Source organism: Clavelina lepadiformis, chromosome 7 (assembly GCF_947623445.1).
Source record: "Clavelina lepadiformis chromosome 7, kaClaLepa1.1, whole genome shotgun sequence".
NCBI lineage: Eukaryota > Metazoa > Chordata > Ascidiacea > Aplousobranchia > Clavelinidae > Clavelina > Clavelina lepadiformis.
In genome coordinates, this window is record NC_135246.1 from 19,005,792 (window position 1) to 19,024,223 (window position 18,432).

An 18,432-nucleotide genomic window follows, 5' to 3' on the forward strand; every position below is an offset into this window, starting at 1 on the left:
TGAAAAAGAATTTAAGGGTTAAGGATAGTGTTTTTCAACCCTTAGAAAGACACTTTGTTTTATCACAAACATCTCATTTGGACATCCAACCAGTGATGCAGATGAGTAGTCATAAAATCAAAATAAACTGCTAATAATGCAACAGAAATTTTTAAATGCCAAGTATTAACTGAAAAACTACGAGTATGAAATTGTATAAAAATGAGAGATTTAATGATATAGGGTTTTTATCCACAATAGCATTCCCCATACGCACCAGTGCATTTGATGATATAGACAAGTAAGAAAAGAAATAATTATGCTTAAACTGATAAACTGCCTCTGGTGCGAAACAAGGGCATAAAATACAATTAAAGTTTAAAAAATTATTAACAGAATCTGCTAACACAGCACATTCCTTAAAATAGCTTTAAGTTGTGCCTTGTAATTAGCATTACGTTCGACAAACTGTTTTACATGTGTCATTTATTACCATTACAGATCCATTTCAAAAATTATCATTTTCTTGAGCAGTGTGGTTCTGGTTTCTTTCCCAAATTTCCACTTCTTTAACCATTTCATCATCAGAGAGTTCATTAAAACTATTTTTTAATCTCTCCTTGACGGCTTCGGGAAATGGAATGGGATCAGATCTGTAATTCCTGCATTCATAATCATGACATTTCTGATAGCAATACATTGTTTTTAGGTTGGCCACGTATAAGATTCCATTGCTTTTATGTTCACGACCAATGTTTCCACAATACCTTGTTCCTGTGATTTCATATGATATGGTTTTGGTGGTTGGGAAATACCTTTGCATACGCACGAAGGCATCCGAATTAAATTGTTTTATTAGGTCAGTCACAAACGCATGTAGCTCCTTGAATGGTACGTCAGTGTCATTGTCTTCTGGTATACATGACTCGTCATACTCAATGTTATGCGATGTTCCACTGACCAATTGGGAATTTTTATAAGGTGAAACATATGCGTTTGATTTTTTATCGTGTTCAGGCATTTCTAGTATTGTTAAATCATCACGATTAAAAACATTTGTTATAAACGAAGAAAAGAATATAAGTTCATCTCTACATTGAGTGAGCCCACCGTTTAACTTCTTGGTTTTGCTTGGGGACATCATGTGATGCATGTGATGTGATGTGTGCATCATGTGATGCATGCAACAAGTTGTTCTGATGTTGACCGGTTCAAAGGGAAATTGACAATTCTCAGAAAGCTCCAACTCTCGAATTTTTCCTTTTTTACTGGAATGAAATAAACGGAAATTTCGATTGTTTGAATAAACAGATTGATCAACGAATAATTGTTTTTCACCACTAGAACTTGTCACCAAAAGGTTGCTCAAGTCATCTGCATGGTCTAAAGAAGTTATCCAATGTTTGGCAATAGCATCAACATCACTAGATACGTCATTTTTCAGCTTAAGATAAGACAGCAGATCACAACAGATTTTTTTAACAAAGTTTCCAGCTTCCAAATTATTTTTAAAAGCTGCATTAGGTACATGCCAGATAAGATGTTGACTAAACTTGGTTTCTGTAGTGGAGTCCAATTCTACAACGTTTCGCCTTGAACAATTGACTTTAAATTCATTGTACAGACATTTGCAAGTGTATGTGACCCACATTTGTATCATTGACTCTGTGTTTTTTGTCTTGTTCAAAGTCTTATCAAATTCCAGGTCAAAGTAGAGATGACACAGAGCTCCTGATTGGATAAGCTCATAAAAATGTCTCTTTCCTTGAGCCATCTGAATGTAATACGACCAGAATTCTTCCAGACTTGCCACAACATAACGCCTGGCCCCAGGTCTTGAGTTATCAATTTCGAAAGAAAACACAAAAGCATGTTGGTGCTTCTGAGTTTTTGCATAATCTATAGCATCGCTTTGTTTGTAAAATAGTTTCCACAATGGCGGTGGCAACCACACATCTGACAATCTTGGTTTGTAGGTCATTTTTACTGGATTCTCCTGATAATCTTTCATCCGCTTTTCAATATTGCACTGGTGTTTAGTTTTCAACTTTTTTATCATGGCGCCAACACAGAGCTTTCTATAACAAATTTTGCTAACATTAAAACAACAAAAGGTCCACGATTTCAACATCGTCATTTAGATCTATAAAAAGTGTCAGTGCTATTTTATGTGTGTTCAACTAGTGTATCTGCTACAGTGAAAAGCATGGCAACTGCATTCCCATGTAATTTTGAGAGTATGCTTCTCGAAACACTAATACGCAAGACTATTAGCAACACTATTCTACTTCTACAGAAGTCACAAAATTAGGACTATTCCATGAAATGTGGGACAAAATTACTAAAAAATAAAGTTTGAATAAATTTGGATCTCACTAAAAACCTGAAACGAAGAAAATAGGCCTATAGTTGGAAAACCCTGTTTTTAATTTCAGCCCTTTTGGTGTGTCCTATAAATTTCACTGCTTATTATTTAGTTGGAATCATTTTCTGTATGAGACTACGTTTTCTTTTAAGATTAGTTTTCATCTTAGTTTAGTTTTCGTTTCTCATTAAATTAATGTAAAACTAATCCACACCGACCCCAACGCTCACTTTTTGTGACTAAATTTGAATGCTTTGTACCCAATACTTTGAAAAGGTTGTTTAGGCTTAGCAGAGGTAATCAGAAATGAAGAGACCCTTTTAGCATGTGAGGGTATCTTTACTTAATTTACCTGTTAAATTGTCTGATTCTATTGTTGTGTGCAGTTAGAATACTGCAAATCTTTTGTCGGCCGAAAGGTTTTAAATTACAATTACAATAGAAATGGTTTACAAAAAAAGGTTTTCTTATAGGTGCGTCACACTTTCTCAATATAACGAATAACAGGACATAACATAAGCAATACTACTGCTTATTTATAAGATGTCTATTGAATTGCAATCACCATGGCTAGCCTGTTGATTTCAATGATTCACTCAGCTAACTCTGCCCGCTAGTAGAAGTGCGAGCTACTAGGGATGTGCCGCGAGGAAGATTATTCTGGTTCGTGCGAGCCCGAATGTCATGAAGGTCGACACGAACGAATTCCGAATCTATTCGTATTAGAACCAAACAATAAAATTTCATCCAAAATTTTTCAAGTCTTGCTTGTAACATGATGTAATCGATAAACAAATCGTTTTCTTTCGAAAAATAGTGTTTAAAAAACGATTGAAAAAGCGAAATCGTTAGGAAAACCACCTTCATTGTAAGTAGTGCTGACTCTAGTTTAGCTTTGTCGGGAAACTACATCATCATTTTTAACAAAAGTCAGTAAATTTATAAGAAATATTATATTCGGGTTTGCCATTGTTGGTATTCGTATTCGCCCGAATCTTCCATAAAGGCGATATTCGGCGAATCTATTCTTATTTGGGTTCGTATTGGCCCATTCCTAGTAAATACCGTGAAAGCGATGGGAGTGAAAATGCTCGACATGAAAAACGCACTCGTACCAGGTGAAGCGAGTAAAACAATGTTTAGACAACGGGAGATACATATAGTTGAAGCTGATACATTGAAACATAGATAAATAAAAATTAATCAATGTTAAGAAGCGGCCAAACGGGCCTTTCCGATAAAGATTTCTAATAACTTATTAATAGATGCTAAAAAACAACCTGGGAACATCAATCAACCGAGCAATAATCTCAATCAATTTATTTTTGTCAAAAGCGTGGCTGGGACGAAAAATAAAGCCAGAAGTTAATAACTCGAGCCAATAACTGGTTAAAAGTAACAAAGCCGAAAAAGCCTAAAACGGGCACAAGAAAAATGACATTAATAATTGGTGGTAACAACAAGCACGACCACAAAACCGAATTAGTTGATTCCATAAAACGAAAGTTGAAAAAGTGAAACGTAAGAAGACGGGCAAGTGGTGTGTTCAAGCAACTGATGAATGAAAATTGCTTCAATGCTGTAGCCTACATCAGCGAGTGGAAAAGAAAATCCATCCCGGGGAAGAGCCCGGTTTCTGGTGGCCATAGCACTAATTAAGTAACGGCGTCGTTGATTAGCCCGAGTTTATACAGCAAGAATGCACAGTAATGATAATGTTTGGAAGATTAGATGACAATAGGCTACTACTTGTTATTGTCTAAGATCTCTACGATTTTTTTGAACGTCTCACGTAGGACTTTAAAAAACCTGTTCAGACCAATCAGAAGGCAACATGGTTGGTGTTACTTTCTAGCCTGGGAATTACCCTAGCAGTTGGCTTGCTTCAATGTCCCAAATCGCGTGCAGATTTAAGCTAAAAATTGGCATGAAAGGGGCTAAATATAGGTTTTTTAAGCAAAAAAATGTAGGGGAGACCCCTACATTTGTTGAAACATCGCTGTTTTAGTACTCTCCGAACATCTTTGTAAATGTTTACTGCCCCTTAGTGATTGGCAACGATGTTATCTATTATTCTATTCACCATGTTAATTTTATTGGTTTCGGAGCAGAAGCATAAGATTGGTACACGTGTGGCAAAATAATATTTCGCCCCATTGTTTGTTTGTTTTTCGAGTGTTTTCCCACGCTTTTATTTTTGTTAGTTAATCATCAGTTAGCTTTTATTCTGTTTGTTATCACTTATCACCATGATTTCTCTTGTCCACTGCTTTATTTCATGTTGTTTTCTTTGCCGCCTCAAGTGTTTCGATGTAGCCGAGCGCGGAATCATTGCGTGTCATTTTTCGGTTGGTGTCCCGCATGGGCTTCAGGCGGGAGTGGTTGCCTTCCTAAGAAAACGTGGCCTTGGAAGTGAGTAAGGACACGAGCGTTCAGGACGAGGACCTGTCGTTTTTGTTGGTCCCTCAGATCTGCTCTTGTTGCTTTTATTATATTTTATCGACTTATTTTGAACGTGTGTCCCGAAAGTTAAGCCCCAATCGGAGAGGAGTGTTTTTAATCTCATTTGAAAATACAATCGAGCTACATTGAAAAACGTTCGTTGGCTTTGAGTGGGCCGTGAAAGCGGTAGAAAAGGATCTGGCAAAAGAAAATCTGTAACACAAAATAAAATGCTATTATTGTGATATTATTAACGTTATTTTACTTGTTCATACTCATAACCCAGGGTAACAATCTTTAATAAATTGCAACCTTGACTAACTGACCTTTGTTGTCCTCGATTAATCCACTTCTTCCAGAATGTCTTCCTCGAACTCTTCATCGCTGTCTATTTCATAAATCCCAAAATGTTGTGTTCGATATGCCAAATCTTGTTTTTCTTTGGCATCGTTTTCTTCATGTTCCATTAGACTGTATAATTGTACAAAAGATAACTTCAATGACAAGGTTGACATTTTCATGCCACTACCAGTCTATGTTTTGGATGCAGACAAATGCTTGCTACTGCATTTAAATCTAATGCTTTATGTCAACTTTTCAAACACTATTTTGTGCAGTCCGCTTTGTCATTAGGCTAAAATTTTCAATTAAGCATTTGGTTTCAAGGTTACTACATTTTTCTTACATAAATACATGCTGATAGAAACAAGTATGTCCAGTTATATACAGATATGTATGCTATACATGTTCAAGAACGCACTTATTTAGAAGATGCCCGATTCGATAACCATCTCCTTCATCGGAAAACTGTAATCGATGATCAAAATTTGGAGCTGCAAATAAATAATCTTAAGTAATCCAACGTCTGATATAAGCTTATTGATATATTCAACTAACATACTTGGACATACTGGGACATCTTATATATTCAAAACTTTGTGATCGAATGTCGAACAACTCCGTACAACAATAAGGCATCGGTTCCAACAAAGTTTTTAATTGCAATGGATCCAATATTATGAAGCCATAGTAGGGACGAACGTAGCTATAAAACAATGAGCGAGTTAAGAAACCCAGCCGAGACAAGCTATAGTAGACGAAAATAGACGCAAAGTAGAATATAAAATCCATCAAAAAATGAGAAAAGATTATACATAATACGGTAATGAGCTGGACTTACCTTGAATAAACAAACAAAGTTCCTTCCATTATAAATTCCTCCTAAAAAAATTGAAATTTGTTTCAAAAATATAGACGATAGATTAATAACTGCTGGAATGATTACACGGAGAAGCTATTAAAGTAACACCAGCTCTTTGCAGAAATATTAAGTAGACTGAAACATTTAAAATACAGATAGTGTAATTACCATAAAATGGAAAATATGTAAAAAATTTCAAACAATAAACAATATACACAAGCAACATACCGTTTTTGCATTTGAATTGTACAGATAAGCTTCAACTTGAATTGCAGAATCTATCATGTGCGAAATGTTAGAATTATGACGCCGAAGTATTCTCAAAATAACGTTCTTTTCCATTTCAGAAAACATCATGAAAATTAATTTGTACGGAAATGCAGAAAACCTGGTATTTTAATCGCGAGCAATCTTATAACTTATATATACACTACAAAAAAGATTTTTTTTAAAGTAAAACACATTCCTTAGACAAACTTACTTGTCATCTGCTGTCATTCTACAAGACAACTGGTTTTATAGGGCAGTCATCTTATTAAAACAAAGGGATTGTCTAACTCTAACAGAAAAAATTTCAAGCAAAAAAAGAATTTGAAACCATGGTCTCAAAAGTAATCAACGATGAAATGAACGCAGGTTCAAAGTTGTGAATAGGTAAATATTGCACAATCATGGTTAGCACCTGTTGCCCTGAGACAATGAGCTTTCTTGGTTTACACACTCACACGATTTTTTTGACTTAAAATAAAATAAAATGAAACGTTTAGAAACCCAGCAGCGTTTTAGTTTGAAATCAGGAGGAAATTAGGTGTGAGTTGGATAACAACATGCAACGATTGGCATCACCAGATAAGTCACTGAACGTAAGTTCGAATTGGAGAAGATGAACATGAAGTGTTTGGTTCTTACACAACCGGCTGGGAAACAATGTGAGAGATATAACCAGACTGAGCAATATAACTTGTTCGCATGTGAAACTTAAATATGCGAAAAATATTCTTTTTTCAAAACGTAACTCAAACGGTTTAACCCTTTTTTGCCCTGGTTTGAGTCCAATGGATCCAGATGATTTTCAGATTCTGGTAATTATTGATAACACTATTTAGCATATCGACCACTACGATATAACGATTGCAAATTGCACGTTAACCGCGCTATATCAGTACACTAAAGCAAAAAGTAAAACGTCAAACCCATACTTACCCCGCATGAAATGAATAATTTGAAATGTGCCTCGCAAACAAGCAAGCTATGTATTATGTTCAGTTCTAAGCGTTACTAACAGAAATATGTTAAAATACACTAAAGTGTTGAATTACAAAGCATACATTTCGTCACAATAGCCAGTGCATTTTGTCATGTACTTTTAATCGTTGTTAGACAGTGTATTTGATTATTTTATTACAACACCTTTGGCTTACACGTTATGAAATTTGTATATTATATGTACTAGAGTAACTAGACTATTTAGGGAGAACCACTTGTCCATGCTCCCGGCACAAACTCTATTTTTAGGAGCCAGAAACGATGTTATGTTTTCGATTTTTCGTTCTTTACATTTTCTTGTTTGCGACTCCTTATCGGTTACAACCATTACAATATAAAGTTCTGGGAAATCTCCAGACAACATTTTTTCAAAACAATTGCAATAGTCAAAACAAAATGGTCTTATCGTCAAACATGGCAGGTTGCTTGTTGTTATCGTTGTCAAGTGATGTGAGCTGATTCTAACCCCCAACTTTCAAAAAAGGCGATATGGGCATTGCAGTTGTTAATAAGAAGCTGTTTATTGTTTAATCGAGTTGTAAAAGTAAACTTAAATCATTTCCATGTTTCAAAAACGTATCTGTTGAGAAGAAATATGTCACAAACTTATTATGACGTTAGTACAAGTTGGGTGAGTATTCTGGCTTCGACGAAGTTCAGGAGTAAAACAATGTGCGTGATAACTAGTCGAATATTTTGGGATCATAAAAGTTTTTACCTCTTTATTCTTTATTTGCTAAAACCGTGGCAATATTAAGTGTTGTGAGTCACTGACAGCATTGTTATAACACGATGACTCTAGTCGAGATGGACTGATGGTGATCAAATAGAGCAGGTTGCTTGTTGATCTGGTTGTCAACCATTGAACGAAATATTTCCATGATCTACTTCCAAAAAATCAAGTTCCACTTTGCGTGCGTTATTTCAATATTGTGCTCGATGAAGTGTCAAACTTTACGTGGGGGTTGTTTTAATAAAGGCAGAGGAAAGCAGTGTTACGAAATTTACCGTACATTAAAATACGAGAATACGTTTCGATTGATTTTAAGAAACTTCTGAGGCATAGAAGCGCAAAATTCTTGGAATATCTACACCAATTTTGGGCGGTTTCCCTCATCGCAATCAAACGTCGCTACTGAGTATAATGAATGTTTAGATTTTTGAGTACGATGAGTGCATATGTGACGTGTAGTTTTAAGTTTTAACAGTTTTAAGTTTTAACAATTTCAGCCTAACGTTACGTTAGGCTGAAATTGTTTGATTTAATTGTGGTGAGCAATCGTCATAAAATCAGAAACAGAAATAATTGAAACTCTATGAGAGGCACAACTGAAGCGAACATAAAAACAAGGATGTACCCAATCATAAACACGTCCGTTCGGTTGCTCACTCAAACGTGGAACGAATTGTAATTTACTTAACATGCACACCAAACACAAGAATAGTTAATTAACACGCTCAAAACGACGCGATTGCATGATGTAGTACTAACTTGATTTATTTGAGGTTGCAGGTTTTCGCAAAAACACACCATCGATGCAAACATAAGAAACCATCCAAAAGCATAATGCGTGATCACAATCAATGCGCTAATATGACATCTATGAGTTAGTGGTGGCAGTGAATAGAAATATGTGATATCTAAACATCATGTTTAAAAATTAAAAGCGATGTGATACTGGAAGGAAATATTAAAATAATGTTTGGTAATGCTGCACTATTGTGAGTGTGACAGTGTGTACTTTTTTTAGTCACACACAAATAAAACATTTAGAGTTTGATATATTTAAAAATCTAAAAACCACTGGATATATCTTCCCGATATAAGCAGGTTGTCTAGCTTTCATACGAATTGAATAATAGTGAAAATAGTTGTGAAATATATACTTATACATACTTCCTATACATGCGGTTACTTATGTAAATGCTTGTCGCTAACTGCAAAAATGGTTCCCATCATTTATTAAGTGTCACATTGATATTTTACAAGATTTTGAAAATATCTCGACTCTATGCTTACAATTACATTGTGCTGGAAACAATAAAACTTTTTGGAGCCCAAACGTTATTCCACCACACGTTTTGCCGTCGTTAGGCGAAGTTAAACTAAAAGATAGCTTATATCTACCAGCTAGATACAGGAAACTTTCAAAGGCAGCAAGAGACTAAATAATTGTTTTTTATACCGTATGATATTTCGAATTTTGTACAAATACAGCAGAAAATTTATAAAACATAGTTTATTTATTGTTATTTTCGATATAAAACATGATTCGAAAAAACAAACATATATACGTGTACAAAATACGAAAAAAATACAAATCACACTTAATATAAAAGGCGACATTTTTAATCAGTTGATACACAATAATACAACACTGAACTTGGAAATCCCAAAATATAAATATAAAACAATTGAATTCAAAAAAAATCCAGAAAATTTAATCCCATAATTTAATAATTTAATTTAGTCCTTCAATGGGAGTCGCTTCACGGTCCATTCTATCTATTTGCAAAGACTGTAAAATAATCGCAAAATCATTGCTCAGTAATAATCGCTTTTAATTTATATTACCATCAAATCAGCGTTTGTTCATAATGTTACCGCTTGGTGTTTCATAGTAATATGTATAAGTTTATGTGCATCTTTATAATGAAGCTAATACTCACTCGTTTAGAAGATATCCCATGCGTCTGCAATCGACCATGTTTTCAAATTTTAAGCCGAAACCCATTGCTGAAACATATAAAACATAAACTCCAATATATTGTCCAATGCATTCTCAACTTAGGCTACTACTACGGTATAATCGATCATATTGAATGCACTTACATTTAGTATTTCTGGTCACCAGGAACGTTGAATATTCATGAAATTCCAAACCAGGATAGATAGTTTGGCTCCAATTAATTATCCAATCTGTCTTGGTTCATGATGGTGAAACCAAATGTAGGGCAATGCATAATGTCAAAACTTGAAAGAATTTATGTCAAAAATTGTGGTAAAAATTGCTGTATTATGTAAAAAGCTAAACAAACAGAACAAGATTAAAGAACAGACAAAAAACACTTTTAATATTTCACAACCTACAACAACACATAACTGAAAAGTCAAATTAGAAAATGCAAAACAATGTGCTCTACATCCTTAAAGTACTCGGGATAAACTACTGCATAATGCGAAATATTGATTAAACGGAACAAGACTTAAAAAATACTAAACAATAAGGTAATTTAATAACTTTGGCTTACCGTTTATGAACAAATATCGTTCCGTCCATTTCAATGCTTTTCTTGAAAAAAACGTTTATTTTAATGTAAGATTCCATTGTTGTAGAACTATTTCATACATCTTATAGGGAATCTTTTTTGCTCGGCAGCAAAGGAGGGCATAAAACTTATTAAAAAGTTGTAACTTTGTGATCTCAATCATCCAAGCTACCAAAACGAATCGGACAAAATTGCAGCATAATTTAGCCTTTGCAGAAAGATTAAAGTTAAACTATAGTTAGAATGATTATTTAAATTTATACCAACAACATACCCATTCTTTGCTTTCATCATTGAAAATATAAACCGCAACTGGATTTGCAGAATCAAGGATGTCCGAAACGCTTTGATCTTCGCGAAGAAGTGCTTTCAAATTAACTTCTACTTCACCTTCGAACGCTATTATGTACCAAGCTGCTATTTAACACTGACCTATAAAGAACAAGTCAATTTTGAGTAATAATGCAATTGTATGAATTAAAGAGAATACAAAAATTTTTTATGTATTTATGGGCAAATGCGAATTCAAGTAAGATGGTTGACTAAGCTATCATAGAGTATCATCTCATCAGACAACACTACACTACTAACAGGAACCAAAACTTGACTGATCGATCTACTGTAATTCTGAAGGGGTCATGTCCCAATTCAAAGAGATAGGCTTTTCAATGCAAAGTACATTAAATCAAGAAGCTACCAACGCAAAACTACATCATAAACCTACCCTGAATTTTGGCTTGCAACAAGACCTAGGTTATGTCTGTCTACAGTCTTAATTTGGACAAAATCCATGTACTCAGTTTTCTATAACAATTGCCTAAACTTTACAACAAGTTTTTAGCTTAACATTTTATGACAAATACTCCAAAAAAACAAAAATTCAAACCCACACAAAATTTACAACTTAGCCTAGACCTGGAACCAGCTGTCGTCAAAGCAACGACGAACTACTCCACATCGACGTCACATGCGCATTGGACCGGAAAATTTTTACTTTTTTTAATATGACGCATTGAGTGCGACACGGTCACAATCACTGTGTTGCCGGCACAAAATTGTCGTTTTATTGGGAAGTGACCCCTTAAACGTGAAGAAATTCATAAATTTTAGTTTTACTTATGACTATATCTATATATAGATATCTATATATATTATATAAGGTAAGTGATTAGGATTAGGATTAGGTGATTAGTAGGGCAAGTTTTTGCAACTTTTGCAACTTTTTTTACAGCTTCCGGCAGCTTCCTAAATACTCAGGATTTATGTGAGTCTAGCCAGCTGGTGGTCTAGACACCAATCAGCTGGTGGTCTAGACGGTCAAATGGTCATCAAACGGTTGTTGGCTCGTCGCTCTGCGGCTCGCTGGTTTGAACCTGCAGCTTGTCTGTCGACGTTCTCCGGTTTTTCCACTGTGCTATGAGTTCCCCCCACCCACCCTATGCTTTCTGCGCATCTTGACTTTATTGCTTTAGGACTTTGGGCGTTTTTGCAATATTATTGTGCACTTTAACGCAGTCGGACTTACAATCTCGCAAGAAAAGCAGGAGGTGGGTGGACAAGGTTTGGAACCTGCAAACTCTGGGAGGATATTCGGCAACTTACAACCAGAGCAGTATTAACCGGTGTTGATATCTTGTTATTATGCAATACCTAAATTATTCCAACATCAGTAGTTGTTACGGCTGTTAAACTTTAGTTACTGTACATTGCTTTCGTCAACCAGAATATGTTGCAAATTACCCGCTCTGCCTTCAGTCAGGCCAATGGCGCAGCATCCTGATGCACATTAGGTGGAGAGTAAAGTTTAGTGAATAACAATCCAAAGGTTCCCGGTTCAAACCCAGGACCTTGCAAGTCCGTTTCGGCGTATAAACTTGAATTCCAAATGTTTTCATTGGTTTTTTTAAAAAATACACCACAACTGTGCTTAATGTTCAATGCAAATAGATAAAATCGCACTTTTCGCAAATCACTTATGGAAGCGTGATTCCAATTCCGCGTTGTCGGCAGGATTCGAACCTAAGCGGGCAGAGCCCAGCAGATTTCTAGTCTGTCGCCTTAACCACTCGGCCACGACAACTGTGCTTAATGCATAGATGAAATAGTTAAAATACCACATTTCCGAATATCCATATGAAATTGCAAAAGTAATATCGGCGTTGTCGGCAGGATTCGAACCTACGCGGGCTGGGCCCAACAGATTTCGAGTCTGTCGCCTTAACCACTCGGCCACGACAACTGTGCTTAATGCATAGATGAAATAGTTAAAATACCACATTTCCGAATATCCATATGAAATTGCAAAAGTAATATCGGCGTTGTCGGCAGGATTCGAACCTACGCGGCCTGGGCCCAACAGATTTCGAGACTGTCGCCTTAACCACTCGGCCACGACAACTGTGCTTAATGCATAGATGAAATAGATAAAATCGCACTTTTCCGAATATCCATATGAAATTGCAAAAGTAATATCGGCGTTGTCGGCAGGATTCGAACCTACGCGGGCTGGGCCCAACAGATTTCGAGTCTGTCGCCTTAACCACTCGGCCACGACAACTGTGCTTAATGCATAGATGAAATAGTTAAAATACCACATTTCCGAATATCCATATGAAATTGCAAAAGTAATATCGGCGTTGTCGGCAGGATTCGAACCTACGCGGGCAGGGCCCAACAGATTTCGAGTCTGTCGCCTTAACCACTCGGCCACGACAACTGTGCTTAATGCATAGATGAAATAGATAAAATCGCACTTTTCCGAATATCCATATGAAATTGCAAAAGTAATATCGGCGTTGTCGGCAGGATTCGAACCTACGCGGGCATAGCCTAACAGATTTCAAGTCTGTCGCCTTAACCACTCGGCCACGACAACTGTGCTTAATGTGAAATGCAAATAGATAAAATGGCACTTTTCTCGAATCACTAGATAGATTCCACCATGTCGGTGTTTCCGGAATCTTCTCCTGACTTTCAAATCTGACAAGATGAAAATGTAGCTAGCGTAGTCTAGATAAAAATCTAGCTAGTGTAGTCTAGATGAAAATGAAGCTAGCGTAGTCTAGATGAAAATCAAGCTAGCGTAGTCTAGATGAAAATCAAGCAAGCGTAGTCTAGATCAGGGCTTCTCAAACTATGGGTCGCGACCCCAAATGGGGTCGCGTAATGAAATTTTGGGGTCGTAATGAAATAGTTTAATTTAGTCTAGTGCCGGTAGGTTGTAGTCTTGCCATGATGTCAATCTGAAGTGGCCAAGTTTTTCAAAAAATCACATGGAAATGACTGCATTTTAGGGCCGTTATGTAAGCGGTCCTTGATGACTTTACAACCAGCCCGGCCTGTGCACATGGATTAACATGGATTTAATGTCATTAACGTGAATGTCCCCATAATGGGGTCGCATAGAAATATCTTTTCCAAAATGGGGTCGCAGAACAAAAAAGTTTGAGAAGCCCTGGTCTAGATGAAAATCAAGCTAGCGTAGTCTAGATGAAAATCAAGCTGATTTCGAGACCTAGCTACGCCTACGTCTCTGTAGTGTATTAACTATAAGCTAGTTTCAACTAAATTTTAAGTATTAAAGTAAACTTCTGTTATTTTCTTAAGGGGTCATGTCCCAATTCAAAGAGATAGGCTTTTCAATGCAAAGTACATTAAATCAAGAAGCTACCAACGCAAAACTACATCATAAACACCCGATTCGTCTGCTTTCCGCCCATTGAAATGGGTGGAAATGCGGTATTATTTTCCCATTAGAATGCCAGGAAGTATGCCTTTCTTACCCTAGAGTAAAATATATGCATTTGGAATGGGGAGATGTTTACTTCGGCAGAAATATAGTTTGTGGGAAACCCCATTGCTGAAAGCAGGTCCATTTTAATGGGCGGAAAAATAGACGAATGGGGTTCACAAACCATATTTGTGCCAAAGTAAAATTCTCCCCATTCCAAAGGCATATATCTTACTCTAGGGTAAGAAAGGCATACTTCCTGCCATTACAATGGGAAAAATTTCCCGTACTCTGGACCATTTTAATGGGCGGAAAGTAGACGAATGGGGTGTCATAAACCTACCCTGAATTTTGGCTTGCAACAAGACCTAGGTTATGTCTGTCTACAGTCTTAATTTGGACAAAATCCTTGTACTCAGTTTTCTATAACAATTGCCTAAACTTTACAACAAGTTTTTAGCTTAACATTTTATGACAAATACTCCAAAAAAACAAAAATTCAAACCCACACAAAATTTACAACTTAGCCTAGACCTGGAACCAGCTGTCGTCAAAGCAACGACGAACTACTCCACATCGACGTCACATGCGCATTGGACCGGAAAATTTTTACTTTTTTTAATATGACGCATTGAGTGCGACACGGTCACAATCACTGTGTTGCCGGCACAAAATTGTCGTTTTATTGGGAAGTGACCCCTTAAACGTGAAGAAATTCATAAATTTTAGTTTTACTTATGACTATATCTATATATAGATATCTATATATATTATATAAGGTAAGTGATTAGGATTAGGATTAGGTGATTAGTAGGGCAAGTTTTTGCAACTTTTGCAACTTTTTTTACAGCTTCCGGCAGCTTCCTAAATACTCAGGATTTATGTGAGTCTAGCCAGCTGGTGGTCTAGACGGTCAAATGGTCATCAAACGGTTGTTGGCTCGTCGCTCTGCGGCTCGCTGGTTTGAACCTGCAGCTTGTCTGTCGACGTTCTCCGGTTTTTCCACTGTGCTATGAGTTCCCCCCACCCACCCTATGCTTTCTGCGCATCTTGACTTTATTGCTTTAGGACTTTGGGCGTTTTTGCAATATTATTGTGCACTTTAACGCAGTCGGACTTACAATCTCGCAAGAAAAGCAGGAGGTGGGTGGACAAGGTTTGGAACCTGCAAACTCTGGGAGGATATTCGGCAACTTACAACCAGAGCAGTATTAACCGGTGTTGATATCTTGTTATTATGCAATACCTAAATTATTCCAACATCAGTAGTTGTTACGGCTGTTAAACTTTAGTTACTGTACATTGCTTTCGTCAACCAGAATATGTTGCAAATTACCCGCTCTGCCTTCAGTCAGGCCAATGGCGCAGCATCCTGATGCACATTAGGTGGAGAGTAAAGTTTAGTGAATAACAATCCAAAGGTTCCCGGTTCAAACCCAGGACCTTGCAAGTCCGTTTCGGCGTATAAACTTGAATTCCAAATGTTTTCATTGGTTTTTTAAAAAAATACACCACAACTGTGCTTAATGTTCAATGCAAATAGATAAAATCGCACTTTTCGCAAATCACTTATGGAAGCGTGATTCCAATTCCGCGTTGTCGGCAGGATTCGAACCTAAGCGGGCAGAGCCCAGCAGATTTCTAGTCTGTCGCCTTAACCACTCGGCCACGACAACTGTGCTTAATGCATAGATGAAATAGTTAAAATACCACATTTCCGAATATCCATATGAAATTGCAAAAGTAATATCGGCGTTGTCGGCAGGATTCGAACCTACGCGGGCTGGGCCCAACAGATTTCGAGTCTGTCGCCTTAACCACTCGGCCACGACAACTGTGCTTAATGCATAGATGAAATAGTTAAAATGGCACATTTCCGAATATCCATATGAAATTGCAAAAGTAATATCGGCGTTGTCGGCAGGATTCGAACCTACGCGGGCAGGGCCCAACAGATTTCGAGTCTGTCGCCTTAACCACTCGGCCACGACAACTGTGCTTAATGCATAGATGAAATAGATAAAATCGCACTTTTCCGAATATCCATATGAAATTGCAAAAGTAATATCGGCGTTGTCGGCAGGATTCGAACCTACGCGGGCATAGCCTAACAGATTTCAAGTCTGTCGCCTTAACCACTCGGCCACGACAACTGTGCTTAATGTGAAATGCAAATAGATAAAATGGCACTTTTCTCGAATCACTAGATAGATTCCACCATGTCGGTGTTTCCGGAATCTTCTCCTGACTTTCAAATCTGACAAGATGAAAATGTAGCTAGCGTAGTCTAGATAAAAATCTAGCTAGTGTAGTCTAGATGAAAATGAAGCTAGCGTAGTCTAGATGAAAATCAAGCTAGCGTAGTCTAGATGAAAATCAAGCAAGCGTAGTCTAGATGAAAATCAAGCTAGCGTAGTCTAGATGAAAATCAAGCTGATTTCGAGACCTAGCTACGCCTACGTCTCTGTAGTGTATTAACTATAAGCTAGTTTCAACTAAATTTTAAGTATTAAAGTAAACTTCTGTTATTTTCTTAAGGGGTCATGTCCCAATTCAAAGAGATAGGCTTTTCAATGCAAAGTACATTAAATCAAGAAGCTACCAACGCAAAACTACATCATAAACCTACCCTGAATTTTGGCTTGCAACAAGACCTAGGTTATGTCTGTCTACAGTCTTAATTTGGACAAAATCCTTGTACTCAGTTTTCTATAACAATTGCCTAAACTTTACAACAAGTTTTTAGCTTAACATTTTATGACAAATACTCCAAAAAAACAAAAATTCAAACCCACACAAAATTTACAACTTAGCCTAGACCTGGAACCAGCTGTCGTCAAAGCAACGACGAACTACTCCACATCGACGTCACATGCGCATTGGACCGGAAAATTTTTACTTTTTTTAATATGACGCATTGAGTGCGACACGGTCACAATCACTGTGTTGCCGGCACAAAATTGTCGTTTTATTGGGAAGTGACCCCTTAAACGTGAAGAAATTCATAAATTTTAGTTTTACTTATGACTATATCTATATATAGATATCTATATATATTATATAAGGTAAGTGATTAGGATTAGGATTAGGTGATTAGTAGGGCAAGTTTTTGCAACTTTTGCAACTTTTTTTACAGCTTCCGGCAGCTTCCTAAATACTCAGGATTTATGTGAGTCTAGCCAGCTGGTGGTCTAGACACCAATCAGCTGGTGGTCTAGACGGTCAAATGGTCATCAAACGGTTGTTGGCTCGTCGCTCTGCGGCTCGCTGGTTTGAACCTGCAGCTTGTCTGTCGACGTTCTCCGGTTTTTCCACTGTGCTATGAGTTCCCCCCACCCACCCTATGCTTTCTGCGCATCTTGACTTTATTGCTTTAGGACTTTGGGCGTTTTTGCAATATTATTGTGCACTTTAACGCAGTCGGACTTACAATCTCGCAAGAAAAGCAGGAGGTGGGTGGACAAGGTTTGGAACCTGCAAACTCTGGGAGGATATTCGGCAACTTACAACCAGAGCAGTATTAACCGGTGTTGATATCTTGTTATTATGCAATACCTAAATTATTCCAACATCAGTAGTTGTTACGGCTGTTAAACTTTAGTTACTGTACATTGCTTTCGTCAACCAAAATATGTTGCAAATTACCCGCTCTGCCTTCAGTCAGGCCAATGGCGCAGCATCCTGATGCACATTAGGTGGAGAGTAAAGTTTAGTGAATAACAATCCAAAGGTTCCCGGTTCAAACCCAGGACCTTGCAAGTCCGTTTCGGCGTATAAACTTGAATTCCAAATGTTTTCATTGGTTTTTTTAAAAAATACACCACAACTGTGCTTAATGTTCAATGCAAATAGATAAAATCGCACTTTTCGCAAATCACTTATGGAAGCGTGATTCCAATTCCGCGTTGTCGGCAGGATTCGAACCTAAGCGGGCAGAGCCCAGCAGATTTCTAGTCTGTCGCCTTAACCACTCGGCCACGACAACTGTGCTTAATGCATAGATGAAATAGTTAAAATACCACATTTCCGAATATCCATATGAAATTGCAAAAGTAATATCGGCGTTGTCGGCAGGATTCGAACCTACGCGGGCTGGGCCCAACAGATTTCGAGTCTGTCGCCTTAACCACTCGGCCACGACAACTGTGCTTAATGCATAGATGAAATAGATAAAATCGC

General features: G+C 37.2%; 2 protein-coding genes, 1 long non-coding RNA gene and 8 other non-coding genes across 11 annotated transcripts; all 11 read right to left on the reverse strand.

Moving 5' to 3' along the window:
• Positions 1–5: 5 nt before the first annotated feature.
• On the reverse strand, positions 6–2,666 carry LOC143466030 (DNA-directed primase/polymerase protein-like). The gene has a single exon (XM_076964604.1). The coding sequence runs from the start codon at positions 2,114–2,116 to the stop codon at positions 488–490; it is 1,629 nt and encodes a 542-aa protein (XP_076820719.1). The 5' UTR covers positions 2,117–2,666; the 3' UTR covers positions 6–487.
• Positions 2,667–5,118: 2,452 nt separating this feature from the next.
• Positions 5,119–6,400, reverse strand: LOC143465860 (mRNA-decapping enzyme 1B-like). Its single transcript, XM_076964371.1, has 5 exons — positions 6,216–6,400; positions 5,967–6,007; positions 5,698–5,831; positions 5,547–5,619; positions 5,119–5,257 (listed from the first exon to the last, which is right to left on the reverse strand). The coding sequence occupies exons 1-5, from the start codon at positions 6,342–6,344 to the stop codon at positions 5,128–5,130; spliced, it is 507 nt and encodes a 168-aa protein (XP_076820486.1). The 5' UTR covers positions 6,345–6,400; the 3' UTR covers positions 5,119–5,127.
• A 3,167-nt stretch (positions 6,401–9,567) lies between these two features.
• On the reverse strand, positions 9,568–10,161 carry LOC143466173 (uncharacterized). The gene is made up of 3 exons (XR_013118723.1): positions 10,087–10,161; positions 9,924–9,990; positions 9,568–9,772 (listed from the first exon to the last, which is right to left on the reverse strand). It is a non-coding gene; the product is annotated as an uncharacterized LOC143466173 (long non-coding RNA).
• A 2,519-nt stretch (positions 10,162–12,680) lies between these two features.
• On the reverse strand, positions 12,681–12,762 carry Trnas-cga (transfer RNA serine (anticodon CGA)). The gene has a single exon. It is a non-coding gene; the product is annotated as a tRNA-Ser (tRNA).
• A 236-nt stretch (positions 12,763–12,998) lies between these two features.
• Trnas-cga (transfer RNA serine (anticodon CGA)) lies at positions 12,999–13,080 on the reverse strand. The gene has a single exon. It is a non-coding gene; the product is annotated as a tRNA-Ser (tRNA).
• A 77-nt stretch (positions 13,081–13,157) lies between these two features.
• On the reverse strand, positions 13,158–13,239 carry Trnas-cga (transfer RNA serine (anticodon CGA)). Its single transcript has one exon. It is a non-coding gene; the product is annotated as a tRNA-Ser (tRNA).
• A 77-nt stretch (positions 13,240–13,316) lies between these two features.
• Trnas-uga (transfer RNA serine (anticodon UGA)) lies at positions 13,317–13,398 on the reverse strand. Its single transcript has one exon. It is a non-coding gene; the product is annotated as a tRNA-Ser (tRNA).
• Positions 13,399–16,006: 2,608 nt separating this feature from the next.
• Positions 16,007–16,088, reverse strand: Trnas-cga (transfer RNA serine (anticodon CGA)). Its single transcript has one exon. It is a non-coding gene; the product is annotated as a tRNA-Ser (tRNA).
• Positions 16,089–16,165: 77 nt separating this feature from the next.
• Positions 16,166–16,247, reverse strand: Trnas-cga (transfer RNA serine (anticodon CGA)). Its single transcript has one exon. It is a non-coding gene; the product is annotated as a tRNA-Ser (tRNA).
• Positions 16,248–16,324: 77 nt separating this feature from the next.
• On the reverse strand, positions 16,325–16,406 carry Trnas-uga (transfer RNA serine (anticodon UGA)). Its single transcript has one exon. It is a non-coding gene; the product is annotated as a tRNA-Ser (tRNA).
• A 1,909-nt stretch (positions 16,407–18,315) lies between these two features.
• Positions 18,316–18,397, reverse strand: Trnas-cga (transfer RNA serine (anticodon CGA)). Its single transcript has one exon. It is a non-coding gene; the product is annotated as a tRNA-Ser (tRNA).
• Between the last annotated feature and the right edge of the window lie 35 nt (positions 18,398–18,432).

Excerpts from the sequence above, each read along its gene's own strand:
- LOC143466030 (XM_076964604.1), bottom strand. The coding sequence starts at position 2,116 with ATGACGATGTTGAAATCGTGGACCTTTTGTTGTTTTAATGTTAGCAAA.
- LOC143465860 (XM_076964371.1), bottom strand. The coding sequence starts at position 6,344 with ATGATGTTTTCTGAAATGGAAAAGAACGTTATTTTGAGAATACTTCGG. Across the intron at positions 5,620-5,697 it reads TGAATATATAAGATGTCCCA|CTCCAAATTTTGATCATCGA; the intron begins GTATGTCCAAGT and ends ATTTATTTGCAG. Across the intron at positions 5,258-5,546 it reads ATCGGGCATCTTCTAAATAA|TCTAATGGAACATGAAGAAA; the intron begins GTGCGTTCTTGA and ends ACAATTATACAG.